Source organism: Battus philenor, unplaced genomic scaffold (genome assembly GCF_028537555.1).
Source record: "Battus philenor isolate CCGP_79_NKW_IND1 unplaced genomic scaffold, ilBatPhil1.0.hap1 SCAF_14, whole genome shotgun sequence".
In the NCBI taxonomy this organism is placed as follows: Eukaryota; Metazoa; Arthropoda; class Insecta; order Lepidoptera; family Papilionidae; genus Battus; species Battus philenor.
The window spans coordinates 5,038,640-5,061,699 of record NW_027181676.1 but is presented as its reverse complement, the minus strand read 5'-3'; the positions used below and the strand labels follow the sequence as shown (position 1 = coordinate 5,061,699).

Genomic DNA, 23,060 nt, shown 5'->3' with positions numbered 1-23,060 from the left:
GAAGGAATGATAAAACAATAAGCAAGCGAACAATCGCAATATAATTAGTGTGGCTGTCGAACATGTAATGAGCTCGGCCGACGTTAATTGCGCAGACCCTGCATTTAAATATATCAGTAAGTGCATTGACCGAATCTGCACCACGTGTTATTCAGTAGTACCATAAAGGAATTCAGTTAGATTGCTATTTGCAGTTCTGTCAAGCCTGGATATATTAGATAAAGCAAATATAATGTATTTTAATACTATTCACAAATTGCTATTCAGGGGTTAAATAATTGTAATTTTTATTATACGATTACACTACGGATTCTATGGAATAATAATACTTAAATTTTGGATCAATAATTAAAAGATTTCAAGACATAATAAGGAGTTAAAAATTTATATTTCCTAATAAAAGTTCGTTATGAGTTTTGATAACGAAACCATAAAAGACAAACCTATAAGCAATAACAATAATTGTAATGAGCGAAAAGGTCTCATTTGTTACTAATCTCTCTCTGTCTTGCAAATAAATTTGCTGCAATAATTTTTTTTTGATGTATGATGATGATTCACAGAGTACGTAACGAGTAATTACTCCATATAATTAGATTAACATTCAAATATTTCATTTTAAATCTTATTTAATACATCGTCAATTATTTTTTTACGATATTTAAGTGAGATATTTTGGTTTAAATGAATTATTTCAAAATTAGTAAATTTTCCAAAATTAAAATCAATTAAATTTATACACAATATTAAACTCCCGAAAAACTCAAACATCCTTACTGCGACGTCGTCGGCGGTTCAGCCGCACTCCTGTGCGCTGCTCTTCAAGATGTGCACTCTGCTGACGACACTTTTTTGATGAAGAGCATTGATTACGAGGGACGAGGCACAGGCAGTGCCAACGTCCTGGTGCTTCCGGCTACATGAGTTTACGTATTCTGGGCTGTGGTTGCCGACGCTGATGGCGAAGGTGCTGTCATCGGAGGTAGCGCCTCTGCACGAGGATGTACAGGCTTCTTTCTCGAGCGCCAAGACCGTCGCGGTCGTGGCGCTTAAGGCACCAGCGTTGCGAGCAACACAGATGGTACAGTCGACGGAGACGAACGTGGTCCGATCCTTCTGGCAGCCAATGGAGGCCTTATTGGCAGCCTCACCACAGCGAAAGCTATGTTTTATGTACCGCCACACAGCGACATGTGACAACAGACGCGAAGAAACCGTAACTTGAAATTAAAAAAACCAACTTACCCACGACGTACCAAGAGCACTGCGGCTCTCTTTTAGGTCATGTTCGAACCATATACCTACCGGCATCCCAGCGGCTACAACTGAGGTATTTTGTTTTTACTTATTTTGTACTTTTGATCTTGTCGACAGATCGCGAAGAACCCCACTCATCATCGCTGCGAGGTCGTCGGCTAATCGGCCCTACTTCTGTGCGCTGATCTCCAAGATGAGAGCTCCGCTGACTGCACGTCTTTGATGAAGAGCCTCGATTACGAGAGACGAGGCGCAGGCAGTGCAAACGTCCTGGTGTTTCTGGCAACATAAATCCACGTGTTCCGGGCTGTGGTTGCCGACGCTGATGGTGGCTGTGCTGTCACCGGAAGCAGCGCCTCTGCAGGTGGATGCGCAGGCTTCTTTCTGCAGCGCCTAGATGGTCGCGATCGCGGCGGCTTCGTTGTCAGCGGTGCGAGCGGCTCAGACGGCACTGTCGACGGAGTCTGACGTAGTCCGGTTTTTGTTGCAGCCAATGGAGGCCTAATGGGCCACCTCACCGCAGTGGAAGCAGTTCGACGTCACTTCAAGTCCTGTCGATTGACCACTTCGAGTACTCTGATTGGTTAGCTACCGCAGCTCCGGCGGTGGATGCGATGCTCCAGAGACTGTCCAGAATGAGGCCAGCTGTATATATTAGTTCTACAGTGTTCCATGGCCAGCCGTTTTGCCACACGAGCTCCCCGTACAAGGCTATGGATCGTACGACCCATGCACATAGGCGGTATACTTCCTCCATGGGTCCCCCGAGATTAGGTAGCAGTCTGATCCGTGTGGCCAGATATATTTTGTTTATGTCCGTTTGTTGCAAAATGCATAAAAATCGAAGGTATTTTTTCTTGTATACATTATGTATAAGCATCCAAGTTAGTTTACGGGTGATAAATTTCATATACAAGATAAATACAAATTTGTTAATTAATCTATACTGGTCGCTCGGGGTTTGTTTAGAAATCTCATGTTCAAGTTTAGCCAAGGTAAATTTTTGTGACAAAATCAAGAAAATGAATGCAGATAAATACCATTGTTAGTGGAAATTTAATTTTTTCATCAATTCGTCATTTCAGCCTTGGAATGTTAATGCCGAACTGAGATCTTGTATGGATTTAAATTTAGATAAAGTTTTTAAATTGTTGTCTATGATTCTAGTCAAAAATATAATTAACCGATAATAAAGATAATATAAATATTATCTGTAATTATTGTTAACGATTGTATGTATATAAGTCTTAATTTTCATTTAATACACTGTTCAAATCATTTGTAAAGGTTACGCTTAATAATATTAACAAATCCGTGCACGTGTCAATGGATGTGACTTTTTTCTAATCTCAACTTTGGCATTACATTTGTAGAATCAAGATTATTACCAATCAATTCTGAAATAATATTTTTCAATGTTTAATTATATACCAATATGCTACTCATAAATTTAATAAACAGGTTAGATTTATTAACACTGTGATAGTTATAAATTTTTTATTATTATAAACTAGTCACATTCCCACGCAGTTTTTATTAGAAGATTTGTTAATTTATTGATCAAATAAACTAAATGTAATAAACATACAAATATAAAGCAATTTTTGCTTGCAAACGATATTAAAATATTAGAAGCTTTAATTCAGGTAGTGGACTACCATGGGAATACAGAAGTAGAGAAAAATAACAAGATTTCTATAGTGAGAGGCGATGGAATTGTGATACAAAGAAAATATTATTTCTGAAATTATCAATACAGATGGTTGTATGTATATGTCTTCATTATCCTAAGTTTAAACTAATATTAAAAGTCAAAAACAATTATAAGCAACAATATCTTTATTAAATAGATTTCATGTTAGACTGCATTAGTATACAAGTTGGTCGATTGGTACACGAAGGAAGAAGGTTTGAAGAACCTCGAAGAAGTACTGAGTGGAAATGACAGCAATGGGCTTGCCCATTTCAATTTAGGATGACAACCAGGTTTTGTTGAAGAAGGTGAAGAAAGGATTATTGATATGATTATAGATAAGGAGTTTGCAAAAACTTAAAACAATATTTAAATAACAAGATTACAAAATGCGCATCACTTATTTTAATTATTTAAAAGAAATGGTCTGCCCAAAACATTACTATGCACTCAATATGTCACTAAGGCGCAAGGCTTAGGCAAATTTTTCCAATTACAAAGGAACAATTGTAACCTATTAATTTCCAGTACTTTTTACAGTCAGTTCCTTGTGTTTCTTCCGCTTTGATATCGAAAGTTGTCTTCACGGAGTCTATGAAATAGTTTTGTTTTAGTGTGAAATCATTTATTTACAGCAAGAATACAAAATTATGAACAATAAAATTCTAATTTATTTTAATTTATTTTATATTCGTAAAAGTTTTATCTTCTGATTCGTTTTGAATTAGTTTTACTAAAGTGATTTTATTAACGCGGCCATTTTATAAGTATGTCATATACGAATAAATAATTTCGAATGCCAGGGAAGTTTCGACGACGAGTATAGTGACAGATTCGGGGAAACTGTTGTTGGCCGTGGATAGGCCTACCTCTAGATGGACCAGCGACATCGTCAAGGACGCGAGAAGTCACTGAATGTCGACGGCACAGGACCGGTCTTTGAGGAGATCTTAGGCGGAGGCCTATGGTCTGCAGAGGCCCTCTATCAGCTGTTACTATGATGATAATTTGAATTAGAATGGAACGAAATAAGTAGTAAATATTTGTAATAGTTAGTGCAAAGAAGGACTAACTTAAACGTGTATAGTTATTTAATAGCTAGTAAATACCTGTTTGGATTATGAAGTCTCCTTCATTGTCGACGTCGAAAATGAAGATTTTTCCGAGAAATCTGTATTTTCCAGAGGATTTAAATGGACAATCTAATGTAAATTTAAATGAAACTCGAGTTCGTTTTGTAGAATAAATAATGTAGGTGTGTGCATAATTTGCAAGTTGCATGCGCATGCTAAAGATTATACTGAATCCTATTCTAATTTATAGTCAAATTAAAATATCTAATGACTACATCTCATTATGTGCAAAAAAAATTTTCCCGACTTATCGAGATAGTTTTGTAACGTGTTTTTATTTCTCGGACCGGTATTCAAGGTTATGGATACGGATTGTAAATGATGTCAACTAAATATTATAAATTATTATATAATTTTGTAGCATTGAGTTCAATAAAATCTTTATTAATAAAACGCCTTTTAGTTTGATGCTAATCATGTGCAGCGTGGCAGCCACTGGGCGTCTACGGTTGGATATAGGCCGCCCCCGTAGATTTCCAATAGGACCGTTTAGTAGCGACGTACATCCACGGTGTTAATAATATAAAGAAATGCAATGCGATTGACAACAATAACTTATATTAGGCATAAATTTCAACAATATTAACCAATAATATAGTTTATCTATAATGTTGTGTGTTCAATTTTACTACTGTAAAACAAGAAAAGCGTTTGTCTAATGAACAAGGATACGGAATTTCGAACAAAAGGTGAAGTTTGCAAATGCAAGACACTATATATTTGAACCTTAAAACGTATAAATGTTTGTAATTAGCCTATTACACTATCTAAGGCATCCTATCCGTCGCAACAATAACATTTTGCGCGGATGCTTAGTACAACTAGATGCCGTGAAAACTTATTCATTGAATTAAACATACAATAGACAATATCCTTAGATATCAATATCCTTATACTCGTATAGAGGGGACAATATCCTTTTTTTAATTTGGCATTAAGCGTTAAGTAAATATATACTATAGTGTAAACATATGTTTAGTGTGGATGACTCTCAGATCAGTTAAGAGAATAACCACCTGTAATGTCTTGAATTATTCAAGTTGAACTTAACATACTCCGAAAGTTCGCAGATATTGATTTGAGAACGATAATGTTTACTAATTACGCTAATTATGATGTCATAACCTTATACAAATTCTCGTATTCGGCCGTAATAATATTCACCTCATTAAAGGTAAAATATAAGTTTAGACCAGTGCTCCAACATGTGAAATTGCACGATGTACCAATCAAGTTTTTTCTGACTTTACTTTCTAACCAAGTGTGTTTGCAATTTAAATGTATGAGATTTACACAACAGTTGTTTTCAATATTTTTATTCGAATACCTTATTTATTAAGAAAAAAACATTCATTAATAAATTTAATACCCAAATTAATTAAACATACTGGAGTTCATCTAATGACACGTTGAGGAAGAACTGTTGGAGAGCTCCGTAGACCGATTTCACGAGGGTTGAATAAAGAGGCTTTCCGACGGGAAGGACTTGTTCAGCCAAGTTCTTGTCAATAGCATTCAAGTAAGGTATGGCTGTAAACAAAAATTGATAATGTGTTATTATCGATCTAAAGCAGTATTGTGATATATTTAGTTCTTGAAAGTTTTGGAGTATAGTCTACTATAACTATACTAGGATTAGTAAATGTAACTACTAAACTGTAATAAACTAGCATACCTTTTCCAAAATCGCCTGAGAAGAGATCACCCAGTTGGATGTGCATCGACCTAGTAGGCTCAACAGAATAGTCATAGTCCAACAGCTTGAAGTACTTCTTGCCATCTTTCTCGACAAGTTCGAACTTAGATTTAATCGTGGTCTTTGTGGAATCTGTAAGTTTTGTAATAATTACAAATGCTTCAGTTTTCTTCTTTTCAAGATACATATATAAAAAATGTAATTTGTATTATTTACTCACAATCCTTAAATAAAACATTGAATTTAAAAAATTACTAAGCTCGTTAATCATTTGTGTCATAGGTACCTGATTGTACTTTGAAGTCTCCTTCCTTGTCGACATTGAAAATACAAACTTTTCCAACAAATTTGTATTTTCCTTCTACTAACACGGGACAGTCCAGAACAAGAGTCAAAGAAGATTCTTCATCGTTTACCCTGTGCCAAAACACATCTCTGTTATTATTAGGGTTATTAAATTTCAAAAAATGGTTGAGTGCTTCCAATGTAAGATTTTATATCATATCTACTGCAAATGGATTCTAACACACATAATATTTTTATAAAATATACTATGAAGGACAAACTTACCTAAACTGTTCGACTCTACATTTCTTAGCGCCGAAAACACTTGCAGTGGGCAATGTCAACTTGAAGTAGTCATGATTCATTGAGATGTTTTCCAATTGCAATGGCTCCAAGGCTGACACTCCGTATTCAGGTATTCCGTCCGCGAGGTAGGGATAGGCAATCTGTAGGTTAGCGGCCAATACACAGGCATTGTCCTTTAAGTCGCATTTTCGGATAAAAGGCACTGAAATGAAAAATATTTATTGTTACAAGTAATAACTTCCAATGATAAAACAAATTATTCTTTAATTTATTAGTTGAAATTAAAAACTAGTAGAAAATACTATCATTGTGTTTACCTAAAGTTGCGTAGCAAGCATTGAGAGAAGCGCAGGCGACGGATGCTAGTAATAGTGTTTTAAACATTTTAACTGACTTAGCACTAGTAGATTTCGATAGAATTGTCTGCGAGCAATTGATAGAAATTAAACGAAAATCTGAGTTTATATATCTGTATAATTTGCATGTTTGAAATAATAAGTGGAAAACCTGATTTAACATTTATAAAAAAAATGCGAACTTTCGATAGAGAATGGCGCATCTTATTTTTAATGTATATATATGCATCATATGCATCTTATTTTTTATATATATACTTTAGTGATTACTATTTTATATTTGATTACACGTTCTATTAATTTTTTATTTATTTTTATTTACCTACATTTTGTGTTAGCGCATATTTGTAGAAATTTATTTATTAGGTTTCCGTACAAATATAGTAAACACTGTAAGTATATATAATGACCACATGTTTATTCTATATCTTCAGATTTTATAGTAAAACTTGGCCAAACTCTTTTAATTTTTGATTAGTGGCTCCGGATGTGAGTGGTGTATAAAAATCACTATAAAGGACCACACTTCTTTTATTCATTAATTCCGGTCGTTTCGTATAAACTTCTTGCTTTAATGTCATCAGGTGTTGGCAGTAACGATCTGAATCGGGTCCTCCTCGATGCTAGAAGCTTATAATAAACAATGCCCTTCCAATCCCACCGTAAACTCATGATCACCTGATTGCAAATTAAACCGGGTTTATGCAACAGTCTGAAAATCTTGATCTTTGAACATGATGTTCTTATCTTATATGATCTCTTCAAAACAGGTTTAATTTAATTAGGCGATAAAAAAAAAATACAAATGAGTCCATTAGATAGATTCATGTGGTAGCCAAGTATCGAACATACAAGATATGCCTTCCTTTTTATAATTTCAATATTCAACTTCGCCATACCACTGCTTAGCCGGTCTTAAACTATCTTCAAAAATGGCATCCATTTTGTGGGTAGTTTGGCAATTCTAGGGCGATGCATTTTTAACATCAAAATTTATGGATGAAATTTTGGAAATTTGTTAATGCAACCTTTTTATTTGTATCAAAACCACAAAGACTTCATCTCGACCTAATATGTTCTTTTATTTCTAGATAAGTTTTGATTATAAGTATATGGAAAGTAATTATCTCATCTAAAATTTTATATTCGATAGAAATTCACCATTTTGAATTCTTTTTTGATGGTGATGTCCGCTGGAAATAATACAGGAAATATTTATTATAAAAAAACCCATTCGTCGTCAGTCCACATCGATTTTGAAACCCATTTTATTATGTATAGATAGCTCCAAAATCTTCTAGTAAAAATATAGTTTTGTGAAGATGGACTTTACTAATATTTAAATCCAGGTTTCGGAATCCTAGACGCGTGTGATAGCAGTATAAATGTTTATCAAAAAAAGTGACTATTATATTTTGAATTTCATAAACTTTTATTTTGTACCTGAGAGACGCATCATTTAGCAACAGGTATAAAAACGAAGTCTGAATGCACTTTTATCATAGCTGTCCGTTCCATAAATCACCTGGTGATCTGCTCGTTCTGTATTAAAAACAACGCAACATGTTTTAGGCTTTTCAATGACTCTATAACAAGATGCTTTTTAATTGATTCATTATAACAGCCGCATCTAACTGGTTTCACATTAAAAATATCTGAAATAGGTGCAGTCTTTAGAAAAAAATACTAATGATTGATATTGTCATGTTTATCAATAACTGATCAATAAGAATTATTAATATGAGGTCTTAATGGCAAATTTATAATACTCGTACAGTGATGTAATAGGATTTTAATACAAATGCTAACATTGTAATGTTTTCAGAAATCATAGCAGGATATAAATGCTAAACCTGTATATTTGTGGATAGCAAACAGTGTGTCATTTTCAGGATAGGGTGTCATAAATTTTCATTCAAAAAACAGATTTTGAACGATTCTGAAAGTCAAAAACTTGATTTAGCGCAAGTAATTTTTAATTTATTACATACAATATAGTATACAGTATAGTAAAGGTCTAAGATTGTGTTTTTACACAAGTTCCTACCTTGGAAAGTAAGACTATTTCGTTGCGTATAAATAGTTACTTTTATAATTATGTATGAAATTTTGTGAAGTCGAAAGTAAAATTAACAAAAAATCGTACGATGTGAGAAAAGTGTTTAACAAAAATTTTGTAGATATAGTTAATGTATACGTTTTATAACATACTAAGTTTGAAATTACGATTAATCATATAGCACTTGCAAATGGGTTTTAAAAATGCCAACATCCTATATTTATGTTTTATATTTACGTCAACGTATCAAATAATAAAGTTCGTGATCAGGATATTAATAAATGTCAACAGACAATTTAGGTGATAAAAACCAATGATGCACGTATTTGTCATTAAATACAATAATAACTCGAGATGAATAATTAATAATGGACATGATGTAAGATTAGGGACTTTTAAATTTAAATTAACCATCAGGTACAAAATTTAGACCCCTTGTTTATACTACAAATTTTCAAGGTGTTTTTAAATTCAACCAACCCGTGTTTGTTTTTATGGAAATAAGGCAATAAACTGCACATATTTTTCTTCTATTTAAAAATGTTTGTTTATGTCTCTTTCTTTATATAATTAAAATTAATTCAAGCTTAAAATAACTATACATATCACTTATTTTGAAGTCGTTATCAAATGAGATGAACTTTAGGAGATAAATATTATCAACGATGTCCAAGGAGGTATTTATAAAGACAAAAGTAAAGGAGTACATATTACTGTTATAATGATGTCACTGTTTTCGTTGCAATAAATATTAAGAGACTTTCTAAAATATTTTTGACATTTTTTTAAACGTACCGTGTTTTGAATTCATTGCCAAAAAGCATTATTTATTACTTAAAATCATATTTCATTATATTAGTATATTATATCCATTATTGGTCCTCGCTGATTACACATAATATTTAATGGTATTGAATTTGATTGTTTTTTTAAATAAAAATATTCTGTAAATTAATGTTAAGTACGTCACCATCATTATGTCACCACGTAGACATCATAATAATACTGCCCCAAAGGTCTTCACGATGACCTTGCACTGCTGTTATCCAGCGACCGTCTCTATGTTATCACGATTACCACTGCATGTGCGGAAGTGGCTAAATATTGGTCCTTTTTTTACTCAGGATGGACTTCCGCGAGGTAACACCTGATTCCATTAAATATCTATGTTATTAGTCTACCCAGCGGAGCGCCTAACCATGCTGTGACAAAAATGAGATTGGCTAAACAAAAACATTCCGTGCGATTTAAAAACATCGACCATAAAAAATAATATCGACATGATCGATTCAGATATTTTCAAAAAACAATCTACTTGCACTTAAAAATTACATATGTATATGCCTTTAATGAGCAATTAGTAAAGTCAGTTACTTGTGCAGACAGTATCATGTCTTCTTTGGCCAGAAGAAGCAAAATAAGTATTAATTTTTTAATCGTGAGGTGGCCAATGGTACTATATAGTTTTTTGCTAGAAACTCTTGAGTTCGGTTACTTTTACAATTTTATTCGGCAGTGAATTTCTAGTATTCTAAATGAATGACTGAAAATGATTTATTGGCCAAAGACTATTTGCCTTATTTATCCTAATAATAATGTCGATACCATGTTATTACTTTTATTAAATTAATAAAATAACTCTTTTTGTCATAGACTTACTTCGAGCTTTCTTCTTTTCTAGTTTATTCACAGTAAAGAGTTATATCTTAGTTGCGTATAATCATTTATAGAATATTATTCGTTAGCTCACCCCATACTTTCTTCCCTCTTATTGATTCAAAGTAAGACGTTATGTCTTATTTATTAAAAAAATAGCAAGCTAATAGTTTACTTTCTCCGAAAAGGCTTGTGTGATATGGCCGATCCAGTCAGGCACTTTGAGCTTGTAGAATTTGTAAATAAAGTCCTCGTGCTAGGCTTTATTGAATGCCTTCTTGAGGCTGAAAAAGAGCACTGGTGCCGTTCCGGTTTCTTCCTAAAAGATCAGTAGGAAGATGCTTGCATCCAACGTCTTCTGACGACTTTAACCAGGTCTTTTATTTACCTTGTGGGTGGATGTGCTACGCTGCACTGGTCAATCGGTAGTCTCTTCAGAATCTTCCGGCCCTAGCGGCTTAAACATCTTTAATTAAAAATAAGAAATTCGTGGTCATACAAACAAAGTAATCAATAAATTACAATAAAAGTATATACACTAACGGTACAATCGTTTACAACGGCTGAAAATTGCTGCTCTAAGTCAATTTGTTTAGCGGTTCCGCGTAGCCTACTTTAATTGGTCGTGTAAACATTACGAACCGCATGCAAAATATATCCCGTGTGTCAATGTTCGCATGTTGCAACAATGCAACTGCAGTTTCATTTTACAAACATTTCATCTATTCCTAGGTCTTCTTGCTTTTTAAATTAAGACAAAGTGATCTCAATATATTGTGAAACAGTAATTATTTATATATATATTCTCATCGTATTCATAAGGTTCATTAAGTTATTTAAAAAGACTGTATCTCTTGAACATAAATGAAAAACTAAAATTCTGTATTTAACACAAACTATTTTTATTAAATTGCTTTCGTACAAAATTATATACTAATAGTTTAGAATCTTTTGCTTCCAGGTGTAATCAGATGTAAAAAATCGTGAAAAAACCTGTATATATAACTACGATGTAATTAGTAAATAAGTGATTTAGTAATGTTGAACCCGTCCGAAGCCTTTTGGTGCTTATAAGCAGACAAGAAAATTCATCATCTTAGCCGATAAACGCCTAACAGGTTTCCCCTAAAGATCATAACGAAGGTCAGATTTGCGCTTCATCGACTTCCCGTGACTTCCCGCGCCTTCCCGTGACTTCCCGAGACTTTCCGCGACTTTGAGTATATAATCGGCCCACCTAGTATTAGCCAACCCATGCTGCGTCAATCAGCTTGTGGTCGCCAACGGCTATATATTTATACCCTCTCCTTGTCAGTTTAAACAAACATTTTTCGAGCGATGAATCTTTATGAAGTACTTAATGAAAATCTTTATGAAATCGGAATACCTTTAGAGAAAAAATCTGGAAGATTAGGTATGTAAATCTATTGCCTGTACCGAATCTTTTTGAGAACGATTATTCGCAATAAGTTTTTCAGATATACATAGTTAATACAATATTTATTTATAAAGCAAATCAAAATACTTATTTGTGTACAATTTTAGTTATTTATTCAAGAATACATAACATTAATTTTTTTTAATTTTAGCGCGAGCAGTCCACAAATACTTTACATTTTTTAATTATATATTTTAGGACATTTAGGCCACAACGGTTTTATTTTAAGTAATATTGAAGAGGATATGGAATCAATCTGTAGTCGTTATTTATCTGTGGTAATATTTGTTAGCGGGTATTAAGTTAACTCTGTGCACTTGGCTTTTTACCGCGGCTAGAATGGAAAAGCTGAGTTAAATAAATGCTAACGAAAAGAGTAAGGCAGAATGGGCTTCGTAACGAAGCTTAAAATAATGCCTCGTTATTTCCAGAGCCGCCCGGAACAAAAATGAGAAAATACAAGTTCACATACCTATATAGTAAGTTGAATTTTTTCATTTACGGCGCCTACGGTGAACGGAAACATTAATTGGTATTATTTTTTTGGTTTTGCTTATTCTATGATTTAATATAATTATTATATCGAGATTTTTTATTAAAATGTGCAAAGTGCAGAGTTATGTTTTTGAGATATTAAATCAATACATTCTCTTTAAAATATTAAATAATTTCTGTTGGAAACATGTTTAAAGGCGTAATCAGAGAAAAATTGGATTATTAAACTGGTCTTAATAGTAAAAATGACGAAATCTACAAGAAGTGCAGATATTTCGACATATAAACCAGAATGTAGGTTTGTGTGTAATTCAAATTGATCTTAGATTTAATTAATTTTGGAGGTAAATAGCTGAAATGGAATAATTTATTAAACCAAAAAAAAACATTTTAACACAACTAGCAAATAATTGACGATGTATTAAATAATATTTGATATGATTGGTATTGTTTCTGTTTAGTTTACAATAAAAATAAAACATTTTAAACCTAGAACATATCACCTCATTGTTTATTAATCTAATTACTCTATGCTCGGAACGTACTCTGCGCATCATCATAATACATCTAAAAATGATTGCAGCCACAGTAATTTGCAAGACAGAGAGAGATTAAGTAAAAGATGAGACCATTTCGCTCGTTGCAATTATTGTTATTACTATTTATTTATTGTATATACTACTCGTTATAGGTTTGTTTTTTATAGTTTCATTACCAAAATTCTTACGAAGTAATAATAAATTTTAAAACCCTTGTTTGTAGCTAAAATCCTTCAATTGTTGATCTAAAATTAAAGTATCATTATTATAGAGAATCGGTTGTAAATTGTATGATAAAAAGGCTGTTTATGTGGGTAATCTATGCGTAAATGTAATTAGAGCCAGCTGTGGATCTCAAATAATGATATCGTTAAAAATCCCTCAACTTATAGGTTTGTCAGAACTGCAAATAGCAAACTATCGGAATTCTTTAACGGTACAATTGAAATACTGAATAACACGTGGTGTGGATTCGGTCAATGCACTTACTGATATATTTAAATGCAGCGTCTGCGCAATTAACGTCGGCCGAGGTCATAACATGTTCGACACCCGCACTAATTATACTGCGATTGTTCGCTTGCTAATTGTTTTATCATTCCTTCGCGGAACCGATTCGAGAGCTTAGCAGAGCAGTGCCGTTTCAAATTGCGACCTACATAATAAAATCTAATTAATTATTTTATAGATTTTTCAATAAATATATTATTTTGAGTTTTACCTCATCTATATAATATATCTATATTCTTGGATTATTGACCAGGCCTTCAGTATACTGGCCTGAGAAAGTCTCTAACGTAGATCTCTGGAAACGCTGCGGTTAGATGCCGAGCGATTAGCAGATCAAACGCCGCAAGTGGTACTGGATAGGCCACACGCTCCGAAGGGACCTTGATCAAATATCGAGGCATACTTATATTCACGGTCAGGACGATTACGGAGGTAAAATGTCTCTGAATAGCAGCTTGTACCCCTTGTACTTTGCAAATCTTAAACTACAGAGCTATTTTCCATACAATGATATTTGATCATCTAAAAATACATAATGACAATAATTTTTTTAATAATAATATCGTCTAATATTATTCCTCTTATTGCTTACACCAAAAAACCTAACATAACATGTTAGGTTTTAGGTGTAAGCAAGTTATGTTAAGTAGAAGTAAGAAACTTAAGTTAAGTAAAAATCTTAATAAAAATTCTCACCCCTTTTTTTACTGCCCAAAATACAATGATAAAAATGTTTAAAGCAAAGTTTATCTATTGGTCTATTTATGGTAACAAGGGAACATCTCAGAGAACTCATAACAGTATGAACATTCACTTGTCATTGATTTTTTTGCTGGAATAGGTCCCTATTTACATGAACCATTTCTAGTAGGTCAAATCCGATGTACAAATATGAAAAAATGTTTTAGAACCAATTCGTATATCGATTTCTCTGTATGCAAAACAAATGGAATATTGATGCATTCTCGTAATCGGTAGTTCGTCAAAAGAATTTGGCACGGTTAGTTAATTGTGAAAATTATGCGCTTGTTCTTGAATTTTGATACAAACTTTCGGTAATTTTTTAAAAATTTTCTGCTTTGTAGTAGTGTATGGTAAATTTTTTTTTTGAAAAATGTAAATATTGATAGAGTTTTAATGAAAGCATTATACAATTGAAAAAAGGCCGATTGTATACTTTAATAAAAAAAAATGTTATCTAAACGTCTATCGCCGAGTTGCACACACTGTTTCAATTGGAACCTTGTATTACGAACATTTGGTTTAAGTCAGCTGATTACTTGATGAATATTTTCTTTGATATTTCTAACAGTTCGGGGATTGTTATTGTATATTCTCTCTTAGAGGTGACCTCATAAAAAAGTCGACTCAATCGAGGGTTGCGAGTTTCCTTTTAGTCCTGCTGAGTAGGTGACGCATTACGAACTATATTATAATCTGACGATTATAAACTATTGTTCTAGAGTTGTTTTGTTTTTTTTTTGTGTGAAGCACAATTACTTTTTTGAGTTCTTGAACGATTAGAATTTTAAAAGGAAAAAAATTTAGATCCTTTTTTTGAAATTTCGTGATCATCTTGGAAGTCCCCGTGAAGCTGCTCTATTTCATATTGGAAGTCGTGTAATTTTACGAAAACTGATTTCAGCCAGTTCAATGTTTTTTGGAGTCGTTGAAAATCGCCCTGGATCGATCGTCGTAGGATGAGCGATGCTCACTCAGTTACTGCAACATCGTGACTGAGATTCTATACATCCGCCTACCGCACCGTATATTACTTTTTGAAATAATCGTATATAAAAAGTTTTATGTGCCACCAGACGACGGTATTTCCATTTTTCATTCGTAGTATGACCGTGTTAATTCTGTATATGTATAAATCAGGGATACATTGTTTCTGTTCTTTAGTGGCAAAATGCACAATATTCGGTGTTATTTTGCCTTGTATGCGTATATTGGTACGTATTTAAGTTAGTTTACTGATGATGTAACTGAAAAACAAGATAAATACAAATCTGTAATAAAACTATATTGGTCGCTCATGGTTTGTTAATTTTGTGATAAAATCATGAAAATGTATGCAGTTGAGTGTAATTAGATGAACTTTCATTGTTTTTCGCGTAGAATCTTATGTCAGTCTATAGAACGGAAAGCAAAGAAACTGTAAGAGGTGAATGAAATTGATTTCATTCGGCACGAAGATTGGCCTCTAAATTTCAGACAACAATCAGTCAGAATATAAGATATTCTAAAACCTGCAGGAAACCTATCTTTCTTCCTTCCCCTTCTTATTCTTTTACTGTTAAAACCATTATCCTGATTTGCAGTCTTTGATCAACTTGTTAATATAGATACGGATCCCGATAGCTATAGACAACTGGCGGTGCAAAGCTTGCTGTTAAAATTGCGGGACTAACGTTGGATAGTACTCGTATTTCACGTTATTTGATAATCTTATGATTAAAGATTAACCCCATGATTTATAGGAATATGCAAATGTTTATATAAATTATTATTATATGTTAAAAAACTATTATTAATATGTTAAAAAACTGAAGACAGAAATTATGACTCGATTAGGCACAACCGACCTATGAGAGTAGGCTTAGTTTGATACGATAGCGTTTGTTAGTTTGGTAAATAAAAAAAAAATGCCCGAAATCACTTAGCTTACTGAACTAATTTGTAACAAAAAAGCAGTCGTTTTAAAGACAGAAAAATACTTTCACAATTAAACCTGTCCATCGCTATTAAAAGCCGTAAATAATTAATATGTATAACATTTAATTAATATTATGCATGTTTCTCGTATTAACAATATTTCTAATCAAGTTATTCTGTTTAGTGTTATTTTATTCATCAGGAGATTTTATATGTAATTTGGTATTAGTATTAAGATAAAAAAAATTATTAACGTTTTATATTAAATGCGTGAGAACGTAGTGGTATACAACATGGTATTATGACAAAGCACTGCAGAGTGATACCTTTCCGTGTTTGTGATTCATTTCTCTTTATGAATTTAAAGATTGTCAAAATATATTTAAAAAGTTTGTCCATAAATTTGTTTTTTTAAACCAGTTGCTTTAAAAATCAGGTAAATTAAAAATGTATAGAATTCCAGATAAATTAAAGAAGGAATAAAACATTTAAAAAATTAAAAAATAAAGCTTTCGAATTGTCAAATAATTATTAGGTAATAACCAAAAATTTTTCAAATATAAAAATTATCACACCAAGTTTTTGCTTTTAAATTGTTCTATATTTCACTAATTAATAAACATAAATATTTTTTTTCTTATCTCATCATTACTATTTCAGCCTTGAAATGTTAATGCTATATGCTAAGGTCCTGTATGGTTTTAAATTTACATAGAGTTTGTAAATTGTTGTCTATGATTCAAGTCAAAAATACCATTAGCCGATAATAAAGATAATATAAATATTATTTGTAATTATTGTTAACGATTGTATGTACATAAGTCTTAATTTTCATTTAATACACTGTTCAATTCATTTGTAATTTTTATGAAAGGCCACGCTTAATAATATAAGCAGATCCGTGCACGTGTCAATGGATGTTACTTTTTTCTAATCTCAACTTTGACTTTACATTAGTAGAATCAAGATTACCACTAATCAATTTTATAGCTATTATATGTAAATGTTTAGATACCAATATGATAGATTTGTTAACACTGCAAAAGTAATAAATATTTATTATTATTAACTAGTTACTTTCCGACGCAGTTTCTGTTAGAAGATTTATTAATTTATTGATAAAATAAAATTAATGTAAAAAATATACAAATATAAGACAATTTTTGTTTGCAAACGATATTAAAATATTCAGAGCTTTAATTCAAGTAGTGGGCTACCGTGGGAATATACAGAAGTAGAGAAAAATTACAAGACTTGTATAGTGAGAGGCGATGGAATTGTGGCACAAAGTAAAAATTATTTACATAATTATTAAAACAAATGGTTGTGTACGGGCTGTGTCGATTAATGTTAGAAATATAATTCTTAGTTCAGAAAATAAAACTTTTGATGCTTCATTTAGTGTTATCGGTGAAACAAGGACTGCTAACGAACCTTTTAACTTGAAAGTTAATATTACAGAAATAAATACCGATGTAGAAGTTTTGGATGTATTTGAGACTTTTTCTTAATAGAAATTCCAATTACAGTTAGGCAAATTTATACAATCAATCATTTGATACAATCACTGAGTAGACTAATAAAAGGTCAGTTTACACTTGCAAATGTAAAAAGTCAAAAATTTGGTTTACTTATTAACTATCAATAAAGAGTTAGAACAGAGTGATTCGACGACGTTTTGCAGCATATATCGTTATAAATCGAATCGAATTTGATTGGGGAAGGAGTGGACTTTATCTTCTTTATTGCCACGATCATGCAACTAGCTACTTTTGTCTATTCTTAAAAATAAAGGTAAAATACGTGTAATACAGTTTCAAGATTCCAAAGAAGCCGTGGGTGCCTTCAAAAACGATATGGAAAACACTTTTAAGAGGATTGGCCGATTGCTCACAATGGTTTTACAAGAAGCACGAAAGAATGTCGGGAGTATAAATTAATATTTAGTTATACTTTATTTAAAGTAATTTATTAAAAAAAAATATGTTAGAAAATTATTATTATACGTAAATAAAGATTCTGTCCACCTACGACAGGAATTGAACGATGGACCCAAAAAACGAGGCCAAAAAGAGGCTCAGATATGAAAGATATTGATACCATATCATATATAAGCATATTTGAACCAAATAGTTTTCAAACTAGTGAGATCAGGTGCACCAGTTAGCAGTGAAAAGTAATATTTAAAAAGAATATGTTTTGCGTTTCTCAATGGAAATTTTGTTTAATTAAGTGAAAAGTAATATTTAAAAAGAATATGTTTTGCGTTTCTCTGTGGAAATTTTGTTTAATTGGTACAATGCAAAATTTGTGCAATTAAATCCTCCAACTCATTATTATATCGCATTTGTCCATGGCCTTGGGCCTTTTACTATATTATAAACCCGTCACTTTCCCTTTTCCAAATGGTATAGTTAAAAGAATGTGAAAAGTGGAATAAAATAATAAAGCTCTAGGCTTTTAACGTCTATTGAAATAAGAAGGAAAACTACAACCATATCTTAGATTTTTCGGAATACCCTAAGACACTTCTTATTGTTTATTTTCCACTTAATGAGAGTCGCCGAACGTTATTTTTAACTTAATTGTTTCTTAATATGAATAAGAGGCTTGGTTTTAAGGTATATAAGTATTTGAATTTATATTTTTTCTATCGTTTATAGGAAAATCATTTGATCTCTTCCTCGCCTGATGTTTAATGACGTTGAGGCTTACGGTGGTGCTTGCTTGCCTAGAAGAAACCCATTCACTATTGTCGTAAAGACTCTTAAGTTATAGTTGCCTGGAAACAATGAGGCCGGTGAAGCTGTAACCGAGATAAGGCGATAGTTAGATGTGTATAAAAATATTCCATTGCTTTTTGAACTACGCCCGTCACTGTTTCCACGCGCTCTGTCGGATCACTAGAAGAAAAGCTGATACTAGAAGGAATGACGGCTAGGCATGAGATGCTAAGAGCGAATGCATCCTATTTCAAACTGATGAAATGTACCGCTATACACCTCGACTACATTTACGACAAGGATTGGGAGATAATTATGTTTATACAGATTTCACTAGAATTATATTTCATATCCAAGTCTTTTTTTGGAAAATGTAATTTTGACGTACTGTGATTTTAATAACTTTGACCTTCTGTTATATGAATAACAAATATATTTTTTTAAATGGGCACAAAATAATACTAATAAAAATTTTATTGAAATCGTTGTCTCCCAATCAAATGGAATATTAAGTATTTATTCTTTTATTACAACAGACGGAATATTTATTGAACTCATTTCGTGGGGTTACAGTGTCTACCACTCGTATCCGCGCGAGCGTCCAGTTCATTTTGAGTTGATCAATAGCGCCGGCGTTTATGGCGAGTAAGCGTGTTTCGCGTGGCTACTCTGTTAATATCGTCAATTTACAAAAACGACTATTGGGTTCATTCTTACTGTGTACTAGTGTAGTATACACGAACGAGAGACCAGATTGTGAACATTATGTATACATAGATAATTATTATACCTTTTATGGTTTGGCTGTGAATGGTTGATTTTTATGTGTTCTTATAGGTTTGTTAAAAAATTCTTAACCCCTATATTTTACTTACTACTTTGTAAGGATAACACCTTACACGACATGTATCAAATGATGATGATTAGTCTAAGACTAATTAGAAAAGAGAAGAAGAAAATAGAACCCCAGAAAATATACAGAATGCTTATATTGTTATTATAATATTATAATTATTGTTAAATTTATCGAAGAACGTTTGTGCGCAAAGGATCACAACTTCATTAATGACTTCGTAGAAAATGTCATGACAAAAAAATTACACTTTAAAGACTTAAGGTTTTCCTACAGGTTACACAAGTGACATTCCCTTCTCTCATCATATTCTCGTTATTATAGATAGGTACATTTTTGATATGTTTTAAATAATATCAATGTGCAAACAAAAGCGTGTACAAGATTAATTATTAATTTTTAAAACAGATTTCGGCGTCTTCATTAATCTAAGTTTAGATTAACATTAAAAGTCAAAACACAATTATAAGCAATAATATCTTTATTCAATAGATTTCATGTTAGACTGTATTAGTACACAAGTTGGTCGATTGGTACACGAAGGAAGAAGGTTTGAAGAACCTCGAAGAAGTACTGAGTGGAAATGTCAGCAATTGGCTTGCCTATTTCAATTGAGGATGACGACCAGTTTTTGTTGAAGAAGGTGAAGAAAGGATTATCTAAAAAAAACAAAATAGCTTAAATTTTTTGTAACCTAAATAGTTTTCAAAAACTTGAAACAATATTTAAATAAAAAGTTTACAAAATGCGCATCACTTATTTTAAATATTCAAAGTAATGGTCTGCCCATAACATTACTATTCACTCAAATACACTCAATATGTTTTACTTAGGCGCTTTAAATTGAAAAATTTCGTAATTTTGCTAATTAGGTTCCACAAATCAGAGCATTGCAGTACTTGTTACCGGTCGAATATAGACTTACATATTGATAACAGCAAACAATACGGAAATTTTGCAAAGATACTTTCTACCAGTTTCATTTATTCGGCAAAAATTAAAAATAAAGTAATATGTGACTTACTTGGCTCGATGTCACCCGAAAAGAGGTTGTCCAAACCAATGTGTATTTTTTCCAAATCAAAGGAATAATTGTAACCTAATAAGTTCCAGTACTTTTTACCGTCAGTTCCTTGTGTTTCTTCCGCTTTGATATCGAAGGTTGTCTTGACTGAGTCTATTAAAATAGTTTTGTTTTAGTGTTAAATCATTTATTTACAGCAAGAATACAATATTATGAAAATTTAAATTCAAATTTTATTTAATTTATTTTATATTTGAAAATAGTTTTATCTTCTGATTCATTTTGAATTAGTTTTACTAAAGTGAATTTATTAACGCGGCCATTTTATAAGTATGTTATATATGAATAAATAATTTCGAATGCCAGGGAAGTTTCGACGACAAGTATAGGGACAGATTTGGGGAAACTGTCGGTGGCCGTGGATAGGCCTCCCTCTAGATGGACCAACGACATAGTCAAGGACGCGTGAAGTCGCTGAATGTGGACGGCACATGACCGGTCTTTGAGGAGATCTTAGGCGGAGGCCTATGGTCTGCAGAGGCCGTCTATCAGATGTTACTATGATGACAATTTGAATTAGAATGGAACGAAATAAGTAGTAAATATTTGTAATAGTTAGTGCAAAGAAGGATTATATCTAGTCTGAAACTTAAATGTGCATAGTTATTTAATAGCTAGTAAATACCTGTTTGGATTGTGAAGTCTCCTTCATTGTCGACGTCGAAAATAAAGATTTTTCCGAGAAATCTGTATTTTCCAGAGGCTTTTAATGGACAGTCTAATGTAAATTTAAATGTAGACTCGACTTCGTTTTGACTGCATAGAAAAAAAAACGCATTATTGGTACATTCGGATAAACAAAATCATTTGCAACATATGCATGAGATTATGTATTGTAACAGGCCACCAATTGCACTAGCTGCGGCGTTTCGGAAAGTGGATAATGCACTATATTATGCTATTAGACGATGCAAGCCGTTATCAGCTAAGGACATTATTGGTAAGAGATGGAGATATTAGTATCTTTAGTGATTTCTGTTTATTTAAATTGTGTATTAGCCAACAGGTGCAGAACGATATTATTACTTTGCTTGTTTAAGATTGTGCTATACAATATATAGGTTCGTAATAAACTAATGATTTTATGCCTCACCTGAATAGAACGAATGTGAACATTAACTGTTTTATATTTGTTTATACTAAAGAGTAAATCGATCAAAGACTTACTTGAAATCTAGAAACTTGCACTTCTTCAAACTGATTACGTCCATGTTTAACAAGACTAATTTGAAGTCTTCGTGTTGCAGAGTGACATTTTCAAATTTCATCGGTTCTGCGGGGGGCATTCCCAGTTCGGGTATGCCATCAGCGATGTAGGGAAATGCGATTTGTAAATTAGAGGCTAAACGGCAATCGCGGTCGTGTGCCTTGCATACTTTGTTGTAAGAAGCTAAAATCAAAATGTACTGCATATAATCATTACAAAAATATATTAACCTTAAAAGTTGCAAGCATTATCGAAGTTATTTTAATTATATATGTTAATAGCGTTGTTTATATTTTTTAAAAATATACATTACCTATCGAGGCATTTGAAGCCTCAAAAAGATAGCCGGAGATTAATAATGTAAGACATATTTTTTTAAACATTGTAACTAGATTTAAAAGCTCTGATGGATCTTATACAACTACACGTAAGCGACTGATATAATATGTATAGGATTTCCTATTATATATATAGGTGTGTGCATAATTTGCAAATTGTTTTAATATACGATTATTAATTAAAATCGCCGAGCATGATAAAGATTATATTAATATACTTAAATCCTATCTTAATTTATAGTCAAATTAAAATATCTAATGACTACATCTCATTATGTGCAAAAAAAATTTTCCCGACTTATCGAGATAGTTTTGTAACGTGTTTTTATTTCTCGGTCCGGTATTCAAGGTTATGGATACAGATTGTAAATGATGTCAACAAAATAATATAAATTATTATTAAATTTTGTAGCATTGAGTTCAAGAAAATCTATTATAATTAAACGGGTTTTAGTTTGATGCTAATCATGTGCATCGTGGCAGCCACAGGGCGTCTACTGCTGGTTATAGGCCGCCCTCATAGATTTCCAAAACGACCGTTTGGTAGCGGCGTACATCCACGGAGTTAATAATATAAAGAAATGCAAAGCGTTTGACACCGATAACTTATATTAAGCAAAAATTTCAACAATCTTCACCAATAATACATTTTATCTATAATGAACTTCACATTTTGTTCGAAATTCCGTATCTTTGTTCATTAGACAAACGCTATTTTTGTTTTACAGTAGTAAAATTGTACACACATAATTTTACTACTGTAAAACAAGAAAA

The 23,060-nt window shown here is 32.3% G+C and overlaps 2 protein-coding genes across 2 annotated transcripts; both read right to left on the bottom strand.

Moving 5' to 3' along the window:
• Positions 1-5,383: 5,383 nt before the first annotated feature.
• Positions 5,384-6,825, bottom strand: LOC137918456 (circadian clock-controlled protein daywake-like). Its single transcript, XM_068761267.1, has 5 exons — positions 6,688-6,825; positions 6,350-6,572; positions 6,066-6,196; positions 5,759-5,911; positions 5,384-5,613 (listed from the first exon to the last, which is right to left on the bottom strand). The coding sequence occupies exons 1-5, from the start codon at positions 6,752-6,754 to the stop codon at positions 5,462-5,464; spliced, it is 726 nt and encodes a 241-aa protein (XP_068617368.1). The 5' UTR covers positions 6,755-6,825; the 3' UTR covers positions 5,384-5,461.
• Positions 6,826-20,120: 13,295 nt separating this feature from the next.
• On the bottom strand, positions 20,121-22,401 carry LOC137918457 (uncharacterized). Its single transcript, XM_068761270.1, has 5 exons — positions 22,262-22,401; positions 21,909-22,131; positions 21,367-21,497; positions 20,682-20,834; positions 20,121-20,316 (listed from the first exon to the last, which is right to left on the bottom strand). The coding sequence occupies exons 1-5, from the start codon at positions 22,329-22,331 to the stop codon at positions 20,168-20,170; spliced, it is 726 nt and encodes a 241-aa protein (XP_068617371.1). The 5' UTR covers positions 22,332-22,401; the 3' UTR covers positions 20,121-20,167.
• Between the last annotated feature and the right edge of the window lie 659 nt (positions 22,402-23,060).